The following is a 17,072-nucleotide window of genomic DNA, read 5'->3' as shown; positions in this document are numbered from 1 at the left end:
ACTGCGTATGACAGACAAGTAGATATGGTCTTAGGCTGAAGTAGCAGTAAGTGCCAAGCAAGGGCTGCACTCGTGCCATGTAGTGTGTTTTAGGAATTGTTGCTTTAAATAGCTGGGATGACTTCTCCTTCTTTTTTCGGCTTTTCCCAGTTAGGGGTCGCCACAGCAGATCACCTGTCTGCTCATGATTGCCAGTGGAGTTTTACTGTGTCGAGTTGCCAGCCCGGCACCCAACCTTCCATAGAATGCACACACACACGCATGCACTCAATCCTAGGGCCAATTCAGAGTGTCCAGTCCACCTACAGCATGTCGCTGGGATGTGGGAGGAAACCGGAGCACCAGGAGGAAGCCCACGCGACCACATGGAGGACATGCAGACTCAACACAGAAGGCACCACAGCCGGGAATTGAACCGGAGAACCTCTTGCTGTGAGGTGGCAACGCTAACCGCTGCACCACCGCGTGGGATTACTAAACATATATATTTATACAACTCAACCTGTACTTCTTTAGTGCAGCCTAACGGCATCCTGCCTTACTGCCAGTAAAATGAATATGTAAGAGTTTTAACTATCGCAAATACAGGCTCAGCATTTACCTAGAGGTTGTGGCATGGTGCAGGCCGCTGCAGAAACAATCTTCTCTGTTTATCAAGACTGGTACAACAGACAGGCTTAATACTTACAGTAACAGTTCTCACATAAAGATGGAGCTGTTGAACATCTGGCTTTTACTGCTACACAGCCGACTATGTCTATGTATACCAGGAACAATTAATAAGATTCATTTTAGTAGAATATTAAGAATGTCATTACCCAGTTCAAGCATCACGGGCGTTCTGCACAATTATACAATCAGATAGTATTAGGAATATTCCACCACCCCCATATGATGTAACAGCAGGAGATACAGACTGAACTTAGTATCAGAGTAGCACTGCAGGATGACAGAGGCTCTCGCCAATGCTACCCACAAATAGGGGGTGGAGGGGGGGTGCTATTTACTGTGACTTAAGAAATATACAATTTTCATAGTTCTATTTTATTACAGTTAGCTCATCTCTTGAATAATCAATTCAAAACCTGTGACTATGATTCTGGTCTGACCAGTCAGCCATTAACTTAAATTTTACATTAAATCAAGCCTACTTCATAAAAATCCAGTGAAGAAAGTCTATGTGATGATTCAGATTTCTGAATTAACTATAAACTATTATTTCTAAAAGTATACAAGCATATTTGGAATTTAAGATTAATCAGAGTACTTCTTACAATAATCAATCAACAAGCTTTATAACATTAATTATGAACAAAATGGGAGCTTAGAGAAAAACGAGAGAGAGAAATTAAACAATGATTATATAACTAGAAATGTAGGATTTGCTTTTCAAGGCTACTTATGCTAAATCTATAAATTAATAAATGGTTAGAAAAAACAATTGAAAGCAAAAGCAAATTAAAGGTCATAAAGTATCACAAACCAATGAAATCATGAAAAGTTTTGAGAATATTACCAGGAAAATGAAAGAAAAAAAAATGAAACAGCCACAAGAAGAAATGCATATTCTTTAAGATAAAACTAATAACACATTTCCACATTTTCAGCAATTTGTTTCTGAACATGATGCAAACAAAATGGGAAATTATGTCAATGAATAAGGGAAGGCTCCTGACTGCAATCCTTTAGTTATTGAATTTTACATAACTTTTCAGGATCTGTTTATTCTATGTAAGTGAAAAGAATGCAGTGTATGTACCACACAAAGATTTTAGACATCTGTAACTTGGCCACCCACTTATTTTCAAAGAAAACAAATACAGTTACTATGCACTGACTTACTAAATACTGGGCAGAAATTCATACACAAGCCATTAATATTTTTTCAGACTGTACAAATTCAGACATTTCAGACTTCTGACTCAAATTTATTCCTAGAAGCATTATACTGACAAAGTTCATTTACTCTAAAGTACTGTTAAGTTATATTAAAAATTGGAGCTACAGAGGCAGGATTAGTCTTTGCGGCACCACATGTCTACAAAGCTTTTAATTCTGTTTACATAATACATTTACTTCAAACAATACTGGAAGTAAGACTTCCTACAGATACAATGAGTTTAACAATGCATGCTTTCTAATTCCCAAACTCTAGTACAAATTAATTTCCTTCAAGTTTTCCAATATTTTGGAGTTTAAGATGCTCATTTCCTCCAAAGTATTTGTTCTTGCAAATATGTTAGTGCAAAATATTACACAAAATAACAGAAATATAAAAGACTCAAATTAAAACATTTTTAAAAATATATATCAAATATATACGATATAAAAATAAAAGAAATGCACAAAAAACTCCTGACTGAAATATGTCATACAACTTATTAAAATGTTTTAGCTCTTTCATCTCAAATATACGACTACAAAAAGACAAATACCAATATGGAAGAAATGTGTGAAATACCAAGTTAAATAGAATAAGTCCAAGGCCTTATCCCTAATCTACATGTTAGACCTTCTTTAAATCATTAAGTGACACAAGGATTGATAACATGATTTTCTATAGCATATATAATTCTATTATGTGATGTCTTTTTGCTTTTCCCGGTTAGGGGTCGCCACAGCGGAACTCCGGTCTGCTAATGATTGGCAGTAGATTTTTACAGTGCTGAGGTGCCAGCCCGATGCCCAACCTTCAAAGAAGGCACACCCATTCACGCACGCACCTACGTGCATGTCTTTAACGTCACTCGACAGGGGGGAGGACATGCAACCTCTTGCTGTGAGGCGGCAACGCTAACCGCTGCACCACCGCGGCCTACAAAGGGTGTGAAATATATTGGCTATACTCAAATATACTATCAATACTGTTACAACCAGATCATTTGCTAAACTCAGTAAATCACAGGGCTTAATTAAATAAGCCAAGGTGGAAGACTCAAGAAAATTAAGTTGTGTAATGTCAATTCCCATATTGTATACATTTTCTTTGTTAATAATGTCAGTATACATTTTTCAAAACACTTTCCTAAAACAGATGTCATACTAATTGGTCTACAGTTCTGCAACAAAAAGACACAACTTCCTTTATGAAATGGGAATGCAAAAGACTCTGTCCAAACAAGAGGAACTGAGCTTCTCTTTAATAAGAAGTTAAATATGTACTACAACAGAATCTAATGTACTTTGCTAATCAGATTCATAAATTATCCAGTATTCCTATCTAGGTCCATACAATTGATCCATTTTATATTCTTTTTTAATACATTTTTGAATTATCACTTAAGACACAGGCAAACATACATTTATATAAAAGAAAACAGACCATGTTAACATGCTCCCAGTTACAAACATTATACATCACATGCATTCTTTTGTGTAACTATCGATCTAACATTACATAAATTGTTCAATCCCTGCCTTCCTTTAAACCTCACCCCTCCTCCAAAACATCCTGCATGTATTTTCCCACAATTTCCATTTTTTTCTATGTATTTTGCTCTTCCCCTTTTCTAAAGATCCCACTTCCAGTTCTTTTAACTCTGTTACAATATTTAATTCTTCAAATACAGTGGTTTAGAGTTTGATTTTCATTTTCTGATAACTGCTTTTTCTGGTAGCCCCCAGAATTAAACTTAATACGGCTTTATTATGTCAATGCCATACAGATCCTATATCTCAGCTTAAAAAAATAATTTCCTTAGTTATACCCATTTGCTCTCCCAATATCTGTAACACAGTACTCTGTAAGGAATTTTTAAAGTCTGCCAACTCATTACACTACCACAGCATATATTCCCAGTTAACTCTCTCTTCCCTATCAAGCCACCAACATTTGACATCTACTGGAGGAAAAATTCTTTGGCGTCTGCTTGCAGTATAAAATACCTAGGTAAACACTGCCAACTAAAAATCCTAAATCTTTTAGACTATCTTGCATATTTGGGAGTCTTACATATGTCCTCCATTTGCCTCCTTGTGAATTGCTTATCTAAACTCTCTTGCTAATTTTTTCTAACCTCCTCTTATTGGTTCCTATAGTTATCATGCAATATTTCATACTTACAACAAACCCTTTTTTAACAGTAGCTTCTGTTCTAGATTCAACTAAAACCTTTACCACAGTAGGTCTTTCACTTAGAATTCCCCCATCCTTTTCTCTTTTCCTATACTCTGACATCAATCCCTGACAGGGAAGGCAGTCTCTAGCCTGCAGTTCAGACGTCTTCTTGGCCTCTTCCCATTCTATTGCCTTTCTCTCTCTCTCTCTCTAGTTATTTGCCTCAAATACCTTGGTTCCTTTGCCAGTTTTCGCCAGTAAATTCCAGCTCCCTCTTGCCTATTCTCTGTACCCCTAATTGTAGTCATCCTTATCGGCAAAGTCTTCTTTCTCCACTCCTGTAATGGCATAGTTCTGACAATACTTTCTGCTACTTCATTCATATAATACTGTGTATGGCTGTTGTTATTCTCCTTAAGGATCTGTATCCAAAATCTGACTCTCTCCTTAATTCTTGAATTTCCCTATGCTTCATCAATATCACTTTCCACTATGAATTATAGCATACCACTTGTGTTATGTGTACGTGTCTTAACTGTGTAGCTGTAAAATACCCCTTCAAATCACAAAATCCTAAACCATTTTTTCTATTGGAAGGATCATCTTATCACACTTGACCCTTGCTCTCTTTCTCTCCCAATAAATTCCTTCAGCTCTATTAATTATTGTCCACAACTTCTCCTTCGTCTGATAAAAATATGACTGACCTGTATGTAAAACTAAAGGGACTAAAGTATTTTAACTGTGTGTACTTTGCTATCCATATCCACAAACAAGAGTTTCCAGATTTTATCTTTTGTTCATTCTCTTCCTGTATATCCTTAGCTGCTATAACAGAATCATTTTTAATCCATACTCTTAAATACTTCATTTTATCATGTCCCCAAAAAACATGTGCATTGCCAAATCAATTCATCTGTAGGTACATACCTTACAGCTACAGTGCTTATTTTATCTTCATTAATTTTATATCTCAAAAAGACTTGAAACTGTTTCAAAATGTTTTATAACACTGAGATGTCTTTTTCTGGTTATCGCTGTAAACAAAGCTAACTTGTCTTGATTACCATATCAATTATATCTTTGAATTTCTGAGTCCCTTATTTTCTTTGCCAGTGGCTCTAAACAATGCAAACAACAAAAGGGAGAAAGGACACCCCTGCCTGGTTCCTCTATTCAGACACAACTTGCCAAATAAGAACCCTTCCACTTTAATTTTTGCACTGGAACCTTCATATGTCCTCCAAATTCACCTTATTATTGTATCAGGAAATGCAAATACTTCCACTGCCCTACTCATAATATCCCAAATTATTCTGTCAAATGTTTTTTTCTGCATCAAGACCAACAACAGCAGTATATTCTTACATTCTGCTTCCCTCTGGATCATTATTGTTCTGTTAATGTTGTCGTATGTTTACCTCCTCACCAGAAAATCACACTGATCCATATATATCAATTTTGGCAACACATGACATTCTTGAGACAAAGACTGAATAATTGTCATGCAACAGGAATAAAGATACACAAAAATAAAATCCATGTTTCCATTTGCTACGTACACTTCATTACATTATAATTTTAAGGGGATTTTGTTGATAGCAATAGGCATCATCCTCATCTGTTTTCTCATTCAACTCATGCCTATTTGCACTCACTGAAAGAGATGCACACACCACTCTGCAAAATGCTGTGTTCCCTTTACTCATTCAGTCCTGTAACTACCATGTCTTCGCAAGTACAGTTACAGATGTTAGCTGGTAACAAATGTCAGACACATCAGTCTAGACTTTCTCCTGCTTTCACGAAATAGTCAACAATTTTATTAGCTACTCATCAATTTTCCCCCATTCGACTTTGTTACACATCAGCCATAAAACTGTGCTACCAGGCTCAAACAGTCAGCACTAAAACTCAGATATGAACACAAAGTGGTCTGCTGTCAGCGAGCATTGGCCATCATAACACATCAGACAAACATTCATAATCTCCCACTGCTAGCCAAGGCCAGCCAACTTTATGTGCCTACCATGCATGTAACTAGATCTCCTCCATAACCACTAGAGTCACTTCTATTTGTGGATTAATTTAATACAAACAACATAGGGAATTAATGCTGTAGGCAATGGCAAAATGAGCGCCTTTGTGCAAATAAGTATGTGCACATGCACACACAGGCATACATACATATATACATATACATCTCATCCCAGGACAGCTGTCATAACCTGAGTTTACTGTACTATATGTCACTGTTTGCTGGCTCTGCATTTTTGCTGAGGACTTTTGGGGCCGTGCAGCTACCATACTTGCAGGGGCTCACCTCTTTCTTTACTGTGGAACTTCAATAATTAATAACCACTGAACTTCAATTATCAACACGATATAGTCAGCAATCTGCCACAACACTGCCATTATCTCAGACACTCCATCTGTGTTTTAGCAATCCTTTCAACTCAACTTTTACTTGACTGGACTGATTTTGACCAAGTTCTAAATTCAAAAGCACTACCAGGTCAAAGTCTGTAGTAGCAGGTATGATGTCACCACCAGATCAAAGTCTGTAGCAGCATGATATCACTATCAGATCAGAGTCTGTAGCAGCAGGTATGATGTCATTACCAGATCAGAGCTTGTAGCAGCAGGTATGATGTCACTACCAGATCAGAGTCTGCAGCAGCTGGTATGATGTCATGCATAACAGAAAGGATTAGAACTGTAGTGCAGGTGTAGATCTTGGGGCCAATATTGTTCCATGTATTCATTTCAAGCATACATGAAAAAACACAAAACAAAACCAAACTCTTCAGTGATAACAAACATGTGCACACAGTACGGGTAAAGACTCTAAATAAATATTGCAAATGCGTGGAAAGTATGCAGAAATGTAATTTAAGGTGCACAGCAGGCAAAAAAGGAAAATCCTGCACCTAAGCCTCAACAAACCTGGTATGAATTATCAGATGGGGGGAGGGCTTTATCATGAATGTTTAAGAAAATGAGCTGGTGGTCTTTATCACATATGTACTGAACAAGCAGAAGAAGATTGAGACAGCCATGTCATGAGTGAAAAAATGCTGGTGCTTATACTCAGGATGAGAGAGTTCCAATGCACAGTAGTAACACTACCACATACAAGACCCTGGTCAGGCTACGCTTTGAGTAGGATGTGCTCTCTTGAAAAAGCTACAGTATCAAACCAGTCAAGTTCTTTGTTTTTTTCTTTAAAGCACCTTTATTGAATTATCACTTGTGACATAGGCACATTTACGTTTATACAAAAGTAATCAAACTGTATTAACAAGTTAAAATTAGCAAACATTACGCTTCACATATACTGCTATATATCATATAACCTAAGCAACATTACATACATTATTCAATTCCTGCCCCTTAATTAAACCATCACTTACAACATAAGAGTAACCATACATTTATATAAATGAGAACAAACCACAACCAACACAATCTTAGTTTCAACCATTTTACATCACAAATCATTCTAACACACTCCCAGCTACACACACTATACATCACTTATAATCTATCCAACTGTTTTCAAACATTGCACAGCTCATTTAAGTCCTGCCTTCTTTTATACCTCACTCCTCCCCTGTATGTACTGTTCCCACAATTCCCATTTTTTCCTATGTAGTTTGTTCCTACCTTCTTCTAAAGATCACAATTCCAGTTGTTTTAGTTCTGTTACTATATTCATTACTTCTAATGTACTTGGCTTATATTTTGATTTCCATTTTCTAGTAAATGCTTTTTTGGCAGCCACCATTATTAGACACAGCAAGGCCTTACCATGTCTAGGCAATTCCAATTCTGTATCATAACTTAGAAAAATCATCTCCCCCATCACACCAATCTGCCCAGCCAACCTCTCCGACAGTGCATCCCACAGGGAATCCTTAAAGTCCGCCAACTCACTGCACTCCCAGAAAATATATTTCCAGTTACCTCTTTCTTCCCTGTCACATATCCAACATTTGCTGTCTACCTGAGGAAAAAATTTCTGAGTCTACTTGGGGTATAAAATATCTATGTAAACATTTCCAAGCAAAAATCCTAAATCTTCTAGATTTTGTTGCATATTTGGGAGGTATATATATATATATATATATATATATATATATATATCCTCCCATTGTGTCTTTGTGAACTGCTTATCCAATCTCTCCTTCCAATCCTTTCTAACCTCCTCTGATTGATTCTTATAGTTATCATGCAATATTTTATATGCTCTACTAATTATTCCTTTAATGGCAGCTTCTGTAGATTCTACTAAAAACTCTACCAGTGCTAGTCTTTTGTTTAGGACCTATTTCTTTCTCATTGCCTATACTCTGACATCAAATCTTGATAGGGAAGGCAATCTCTAGCCTGCAGTCCAAATAAATTCTTGTCATCCTATCATCTTTCTTTCTCTATTTATTTGCTCCCAATACCTTGGTTCCTTTCCTAGTTTTCTCCAATAAATTCCAGCCCCCTCTTGACTGTCTATATCCCTTATTGCAGTCATCCCTATTGGCAGAATCTCCTTAAGTTTTTTTTTTGTGTTATTAAAAAAGAAAAGGCCAATCTTTATAGCCTATAAGTGCTACATTTTCTACTGGCAAAACTGTCCTATTTAGTCTGTACACTGTGCTTCTAATCAGAGTGCTTGGTGTGGTTTTTGATCTTCTCACTAGAAACCAGTAGAGACAGGAGAGACCAGGTAGGGGTACAAAAGATCAAGCAGAGGTTATCACGATGAAAGGAAGGCTAGAGGAATAACAGGACACTGACAGCAGACTGTAAGGACCAACTACACCTCAGAAGTGCAAAACAAAATTACAAAGATGATTATAGGCTCACAGAATGGAATACCAGAATGGGTGGTGGAGAGGAAATCTATAGATGAAATGGGGACAGATACAGAAAGGGTACAGGCAAAGCATGTATAATACAATACAACAATGTAATGCACTCTTGTTTTTTTTTTGCCTTTGGTCTGATTTACAGCTGAAGACAGTCTTTAAACTGTCCATCTACCAGTTTAGTAAACAAGTAAATTAATTAAGGATGGCAGGGAAATTGAACATTAAAAGCACTTACAAGATAAAAAAGATGAGCTATATATCTCCATACATCTACCAAGTGTAATACAGAGTAACCCTGGGGTGGGGATTAAGCACGCAAGAGGGCCTACATGAACTCCAAAGTGTTTGAACAGATGTAAGTACAACAAGTAGAGGATTTACAAATATATTTTCGTTTATTTTCTCTTCATGCAATGCACATATCCTAAATACTTTTTGTTTTGCAATATGACACCCATGTAGTTTCTTTCATCACAGTAAACACGTACATTATCTAATCATCACATTTTAAAAATAACAAAAACAAACACTAAATTCATATATGGCAAAAAGCATGTTTTATCTTGTAAGCCACATAAAGTAATGTTCTAAAATTGTTCTAATTATAAAATACACAATTACAACACTAAAACGTCAGCTTACCAATATTGAGTTCATCATCAGTCAATGTATCTCCGATGAAATCAAACTGGAATGACTGTAGAGTCTGTGAGAACTTCTGCACAGCAATGGAATAATCTGGAATGCAAAAAGAGGAAAAGATTAAAGAATAATAGTGATAATTAGGAACATACTTTAGCAGGACCTGTTATCTCTTATTCAGACTTTAACCACTACTTGCAAGATCCTCTCTCTCTCTCTTTAATCCCTCCCTATACCATCTTTAACCACTACTTAACTCTCCCTAAATACTAACACAATGTTACTCCAACAGTTTGCAATACCTTCTTTTCTCACTACCCTCTACCTCCCTTCTTCTTATCAAAACCAACAAGTTAATACCTGCTACTCCCCCACTGACCCATTCTTTACCAAACCTCATACTTCGTTAACCAATACTATCACATCACCACAAATTTATAATAGCTCCAATGCAGAACTCTTATCATTTAAAAATAAACTCTCACAGGCAACCCCATACACACTATGTAAATACACTAAACTAGTTAACAAACTCACACACCTATTCCTCTTCAATTCAACCCAGATAAGATTAAGTGGTGACATACACCTAAATCCTGTCCCCCTAAATCCTGTCCCTCAACTTCTCCAAACAAATCCCCCTCTATTAGAACAATCAAGTTATCCAAACATCACCAGTCTCCCACGTAACACCTTTAACCTCCCCACCTTAAACATGAATCTGAGAAGCATCTTAAATAAAACTCATGAATTCCACATAACACTCACCCAATACTCCCCTGATCTAGCAATCCTAACAGAGACATGGCTAAAATCCCACATGCCAGATAGTGAAATATTAACCCATGGTTATAACATCCAAAGACTTGATAGAACCCATAAATGAGGTGGTGGCACAGCCATAATATATAAGAAAACTATAAAACTGGAACGTCTTCAACTCAACTCCCCAGATCTCAGGAATTTGGAAATATTAATCTCCTGCCTACAACTTAACTCTAATAAGTACATCATCATAATTACCATCTACAACCCATCCATTACTGAAGACCTCCTTTGTTTGTGTACTTCAACTTTTAGCCAAGAAACAATTATCATGGGGGACTTCAACTTGGATTGGTCCATCTGCTTCTCTGATAATCCTTCCCACTTTATTAACCTACATGGCTTCCATCAGACAATTCAATCCCCTACTAGATTCAATAAACATAACAAAAAACAATCTTAGACTGGACTCTAACAAATAATCCCTTCCTCTGACACCTATCTGTCTTCCAGACAGTGCAAGTGTTTATTCACCCACCTACCTACTAAGGCAGTGCATAAACCCTCCTAGAAACATCATTTTCAAGTACATCCTCAACAAAAGAAATTTCTCCATTGAAGTCTTTAATGCCCTTCTGCAACAATGTGACTGGTCCCCCTTAAAATACCTCCAACTTGATTCGGCCATTCAGTACTTCAATGAAAAATTCCTTAATATCCTAAACAACCTAGCTCCCCTTAGAAAGATTCGTACTAACTAGAAACAGATACCATGGCTCACTAGCAACACGAAGCAGCTCCTCAAAAAGAAAGAACAAGCCTGGTCCAACTATCATGCCACCAAAAGTAAAGCCTCCCTTCTTACCTTCTGACAATTCCGAAATCTAGCCAAAAAGCATATCAGGCAGGACAAAACGCTATATCGCCATAAATTTTGGGGATCCATTAAACAATTGCTTAAGCCCAGACAGACCACAACTCCAACTCCAACCACAATAAATTCCACAGACAGTATTGCCTCGCAGTTTAACACTCATTTTATCAATGCTATACTGTCCCTAGTAAAAGACAAATGTAATACCTAACTGTTCCCATAACACCAGAGAGAAACCTTAATTACTTTTTAAGTCAAACCAGTTCAGATACCATCAAAAAACTTAGATTAGCAGCTGATGCTATTCTCCTGCCCTATATCCCTACTAATCAATCGTTCCATCGCTGAGCAATATATAACAAAAAGCTTTGGAAAATCTCTTATAACACTCCTCTGCACAAACTACAGGCCAATTGCTATCCTCTCTCCCGCAGCCAAGACACTTGAAAAATGCATACATACACAACTCCTCAACTACCTACTAAACAGTGACCTCCTTGCAGCTTCCCAACATGGTTTTAGAACAAAACACAGCACAACCACCAGACTTGTCAGTTTTACAAACTCAATCAACCAGCTCAGAAATAATAACCAGCTAATCTCTGCTATCTTCCCAGACATGTCAAAGGCCTATGATGCAGTATACCACCAAAAACTACTCAATGAGCCAGCTTCCTTCAACCTTACCCAACCAGCCTTCTCCTGGTTTCTAAGCTACTTAACTGACTGCCAACAAGTAGTTATGAGGCAAAACAACCGCTCTACCCTAATACCCATCTCACGAGGCATACCACAAGCCTTAACTCTTGGTCCACTTCTCTTCACCATATTCACCAACAAACTCAGATCAGCTACCCAACATGCTACTATAGTACAATACGCTGACAACTCCTCACTCATATGTTCAGCCCCTCCTTACCAGAACTCCTACAAATAACCCAATAATCTTTTCATGACATCGAAAACTACCTCTCTGACTACCAACTGGCTCTCAATCTAAATAAAACTAAGCTCATGCTCTTCACTAAAAGAAAAACACCCAATCACTCCCTTCTTTCACAATCTGCTCTACAAATAAAACAAAAATAGAACGTGTCCATCACACCAAACTCCTTGGTGTCACAACTGACAGCAGTCTAAAATTTGACAAACACTTGGCTTTATCAAAAAAGCCCGCATTAAGTTAGGTTCACTCTACAGAATCAAGCCATATCTAACAGACTACACCAGGCAGTCCACAGCCAGAACACATCTACTCTCCACCCTACTATATACCTTACCAATATTCATCAACCTCAGAAAATCAGATTTAAACAAACTGAAGTCCTGCTACAGTAAAATCACCAGATTTGCTACCAGCCTCCACCCACAGGGCACACTACTGCAAAGCACTACAACTGAAATGGCTTGAACTACCAAATCCCTTATCCCTTAACCAACTAACTTTCACTCATTCCATCTTTCGCCATCCAGACTATTGCCCTGCACTCAAGAACGTATTGCAGCCTCACACCAACTTTTTTTTAAAATGTATTTATTTATTTACAGTTTGTTTATCAGGATAGTCCACTGGGCCGAGAAGAGCCCATTTTCAATGGAAGACCGGGGAGAACAGCTCCTTAAAGAGTATACTAATTGAAAATTAACATATGTTCACAAATTATTACACAATTTAAGAAACTACAGAATACAATGAAAGTAAAAAAAAAACATAATATAAGAACAAAATCATGCTGTAACGTGCTCTAATGGAACAACAAGCAATGTATGCAAATGAGAAGATTACGCATGGTACAAAACAGTAGGGGCAATAAGCCTCACACAGCATATTTAGGAATCATAGAGAAACAAGGGAGTTGAGAGTTACAAGTCATTGCTAGAGTAAAAGAATGTTAGAAGTTTTAGGGAGTGAGTAATATGTTAAGAGAAATGGTAGATAAGCATAGGGAGATCAGTGTTATACTTAAGTTGAGAGAGTGGGGGAATAGGAAAATAGGGATGGAAGTCATGTGGGGTGAGAGCAGGAACATTCCCAGTGAGATGAGAGGTGAGAATGGAGCAAGGTTCATAGGTGTGTACTAGGCTAATGACCCTGGAGCCTTTACAAGCCTAGCTCATAGAAGTGCTCTGGCATTGTGCCGCCCAACGTTAGTTCCTAATGCCTCTATCAAGTAGAGCCACTGGAGTGATCCCCATGGTGAACTTTCTATTTCCCATCCACTCATCAAGATTTCTCTTGAAGAGGGCCAATGAGGTGCTCTGCTTGACATGTATGGGAAGTCAATTCCAGAGCATGGGCAGTCTTTGGGTTATGAATCTGTCTCTCGAGCATGTTCTGTTGATTGTGGTAATGAGGCTGAGGTCTCTGGAGCGTGTGGTGTGGAGGGATTGAGATTTCTTTAGATGTAGCATTCCTAACACAGCTGGGTCAGACATGGCTTTGTAAGTCAAGCAGAGATCACCTCTTAGTAGATGATATGAGGCAGAGAATAGATGGAGTATTTTGAGTTTGTCTGTCTAGGACATGTGCTTAAGACCTAGGATCCTCTTTGTGAGGTACTTTTGTGGCCTTTCCAGCTGTTGCATGTGTCTAGTGACGTACATGCCAAATGGGGCATTATACTCGATGACTGGCCTAAAGAGGGAAGAGTAGAGAGATGATGACCTCTTTCTTTCCGGGATGCAAAACCCTTGGTAATAAGATGTGCCACATAGAAGGACACTCTGACCACAGTGGCAATGCATTGGTCAAAGAAGGGGTTCCTGTCAACCTGTGTCCCCAGATCTCTTATAATGCCTTCTGTGTTCAATGGGCTCCCATCGAGGTGGTAATTGGTGGGAACTGAGTTTTTCCCAAAGGGGATTACTACGCATTTTTTGGCAATAAGCTTAAGGCCATGGTTTCAACACCAGTCATTGGTCTCAGTGAGGCCTTTCTGTAGGATGTCTACATCACTTGGGGAGTTAATAATGGTTCTCAGCTTGCAGTCGTCTGCGAACTTGGTCAGCCAGAGTCCCTCTGTGTTGGCCTGAACTTCTGAGAAGTAGATGCCAAACAGGAGAGGACCCAGGACCAATCCTTGTAGGACTCCACTCATGATTGGTCTGCAGTCTGACTTGGAGTCCACTACTTTCACACTGTGGGTTCTATCTGTGAGCCAATTTGCAATCCACCTAGTGATATAGGGGTCGATGCCTAGTTTGGTGAGTTTATCAATAATTCCTGAGTGGAGAATGGTATCAAAGGTCTTGGCTAGATCAAGGCAGGCTGTATGAACTGCCTTGCCCTCATCCACAGCTCTGGTGACTGACTCAAAGTCAACAAGGTTGAGCAGGCATGATCTACCTTTCATAAAACCAAACTAAATGGGATCTAGAGTCTGGAGGTGGATTGGTTTTGGGTGGTATGAATAAGAGGTGGCAGGGAATTCCAAAGGCATGCTAGACAGAAGGATAATAGAAGTTTACCTGGAGTGAGTGCAGGTTTGTGCACTTTGAGCAGGTTCTGATTACTGGACCTGAGATATCTATCAGGCAGATGCATTTTGAGAGTGGAGCAAGGGAGGAGCAAAGAAAGGGTTTGAAGATGAGTTTCTGAGCATTAGTTAGTTGGATATAGGAGAGATAGTTAGGCAATTCTAGCCAATTTAATTTGTGAAGAGCTTTGCAGTGGTGGGTGGATGATTTGGATCCGGTGGCGAACTTTGAGATTTTGTTATAGCAGGAAGATAATTTTGTCTTTAGAGAGGATTGAAGGTTAGTAGAGGTGCGACACATACAACAGGGAGGGAATGAGGTAGGAGGTAGAGAGGACATACTTAGAGGGAGTAAGATAACGGTTGTGGCAATAAAGCATACCTAGTTTTGGTGTTTTTTTTTTTAAATATTAGTTTGTAAGTGAATATTAAATTTTAACTGTTCCATCTATAAGGACTCCTAGAAGCTTTGCACGGGGAATGATTTCAATAGTAGTCTTGTTTTGGCTGGTTATGGAGAAGGAGTTCTAAAAATCCTTCTTCCAGTTCTCTTATCTCTTTTACAATATTCAATACTTTAAATACATTGGATATAAAAAGTGTACACACCCCTGTTAAAATGCCAGGTTTTTGTAATATAAAAAAAATAGACCACAATAAATCATTTCAAAACTTTTGCCACTTTAATGTGACCTATTACCTGTACAATTCAATTAAAAAACAAATAAACCTGTTAGGGGGAAAAAATAAAAAATGTACAAGTTGGTTGCATAAGTGTGCACACTCAAAATAATACTTTGTTGAAGCACCTTTTGCTTTAATTACAACATTCAGCCTTCTTGGGTACACACCTGCCATCAATTAAAGAGATGCTGATTAACCCAAAATAAAGTTCGGCTGTCCTAGTACAATTTTCCTGACATTTACTCAGTTGCCTGCTACAGCAAAAGCCATGGTTCGCAGAGAGCTTACAAAGCATCAAAGGGATCTCATTATTGAAAGGTACCAGTCAGGAGAAGGGAACAAAAAAGTTTCCACAGCATTGGATATACAACGGAACGCAGTGAAAACAGTAATCAAAAAGTGGAGAAAATATGGGACAACAGAGAGTTGCAAAGAACTGGATGTCCCTCCAAAATTGATGAAAAGACAAGACTAAAACTGGTCAGGTAGGCTGCCAAGAGACCTACAGCAACACTGAAGGAGCTGTAGGAATTTCTGGCAAGTAATGTTGTGACAACAATCTCCCGTATTCTCCCTATGTCTGGACTGTGAGGTAGGGTTACAAGACAGAAGCCTTTTCTTACACAGAAAAACATCCAGGCTTGGCTAAAATTTGCAAAACAATACATCAAGTCTCCCAAAAGTGTGTGGAAAAATGTGTTATGGTCTGATGAGACCAAGGTTGAACTTTTTGGCCACAATTCCAAAGGTACATTTGGAGCAAAGACAATTTGCATCACCAAAAGAAGACCATCCCCACAGTGAAGCATGATGGTGGCAGTATCATGCTTTGGGGTTGCTTTTCTTCAGCTGGAACTGGGCTTTAGCCAAGATGGAGGGAATTATGAACAGTTTCAAATACCAGTTACTTTTGGCCCAAAACCTTCAGGCATCTGCTAAAAAGCTGAAGATGAAGAGGAATTTCACCTTTCAACACGACAATGACCTCAAGTATACATCCAAATCAACAAAAGAATGGCTTCACCAGAAGACAATTTAAGTTTTGGAATGGCCCAGTCAGAGCCCGGTGACCTGAAGAGGGCTGTGCACAAGAGATGCCCTCGCAATATGACAGATTTGGAGTGCTTCTGCAAGGAAGAGTGGGCAAATATTGCCAAGTCAAGATGTACCATGCTGATAAACTTCTATCCAAGAACACTGAATGCTGCAATTAAATCAAAAGGTGGCAAAGTATTAGTTTAAAGGTGTGCACACTTACACAACCAGCTTATTGTACATATTTTATTTTTTATATCTTTTCCCCTAACAGATGTGTTTGTTTTTCAACTGAATTGTACAGGTTATAGGTCACATTAAAGGTGAGAAAAGTTTCGAAATGATTTATTGTAGTGTCATTTTTTTTATATCACAAAAAATTGGCATTTTAACAGGTGTGTGTACACTATGGTTTCAGGATACAGCAGTGCCATCACTGCTAATGAAATTATTGTCTAGGTTACACACCATTTGCACTCTGACACAAAGAAAACATTACTTGTTATTTTGTTGTGGTGAGGCTTACAAGTAAGAACCTAGCTTATAACAAATTTTCATTACCTTTTACCTGTCAGCCTTACACAGCCACACAAAAAGCAGTTATCACACTACTGTCTCACAAACCTTCTGACAGCTCAGATAACTGCTAGCTGCTTCACACTGCCACAAAC

The 17,072-nt window shown here is 38.2% G+C and overlaps 1 protein-coding gene across 3 annotated transcripts in view; it reads right to left on the bottom strand.

Annotated features, from left to right (window-relative positions):
- The window catches only part of OPHN1 (oligophrenin 1), a 2,670,560-nt gene that overhangs the window by 2,017,399 nt on the left and 636,089 nt on the right, over positions 1-17,072 (bottom strand). For all 3 annotated transcript variants that reach the window (XM_044057106.1, XM_044057104.1, XM_044057105.1), the window contains exon 2: positions 9,568-9,663. In XM_044057106.1, coding sequence (XP_043913041.1) covers positions 9,568-9,663 — 96 coding nt within the window. The remainder of the gene's footprint in view (positions 1-9,567; positions 9,664-17,072) is intronic.

This window comes from Protopterus annectens, chromosome 15.part0 (assembly GCF_019279795.1).
Source record: "Protopterus annectens isolate FY-2018-M chromosome 15.part0, PAN1.0, whole genome shotgun sequence".
Classification (NCBI taxonomy): Eukaryota; Metazoa; Chordata; order Ceratodontiformes; family Protopteridae; genus Protopterus; species Protopterus annectens.
The sequence above is the reverse complement of the archived record's forward strand: the minus strand, read 5'-3'. Positions and strand labels throughout refer to the sequence as shown.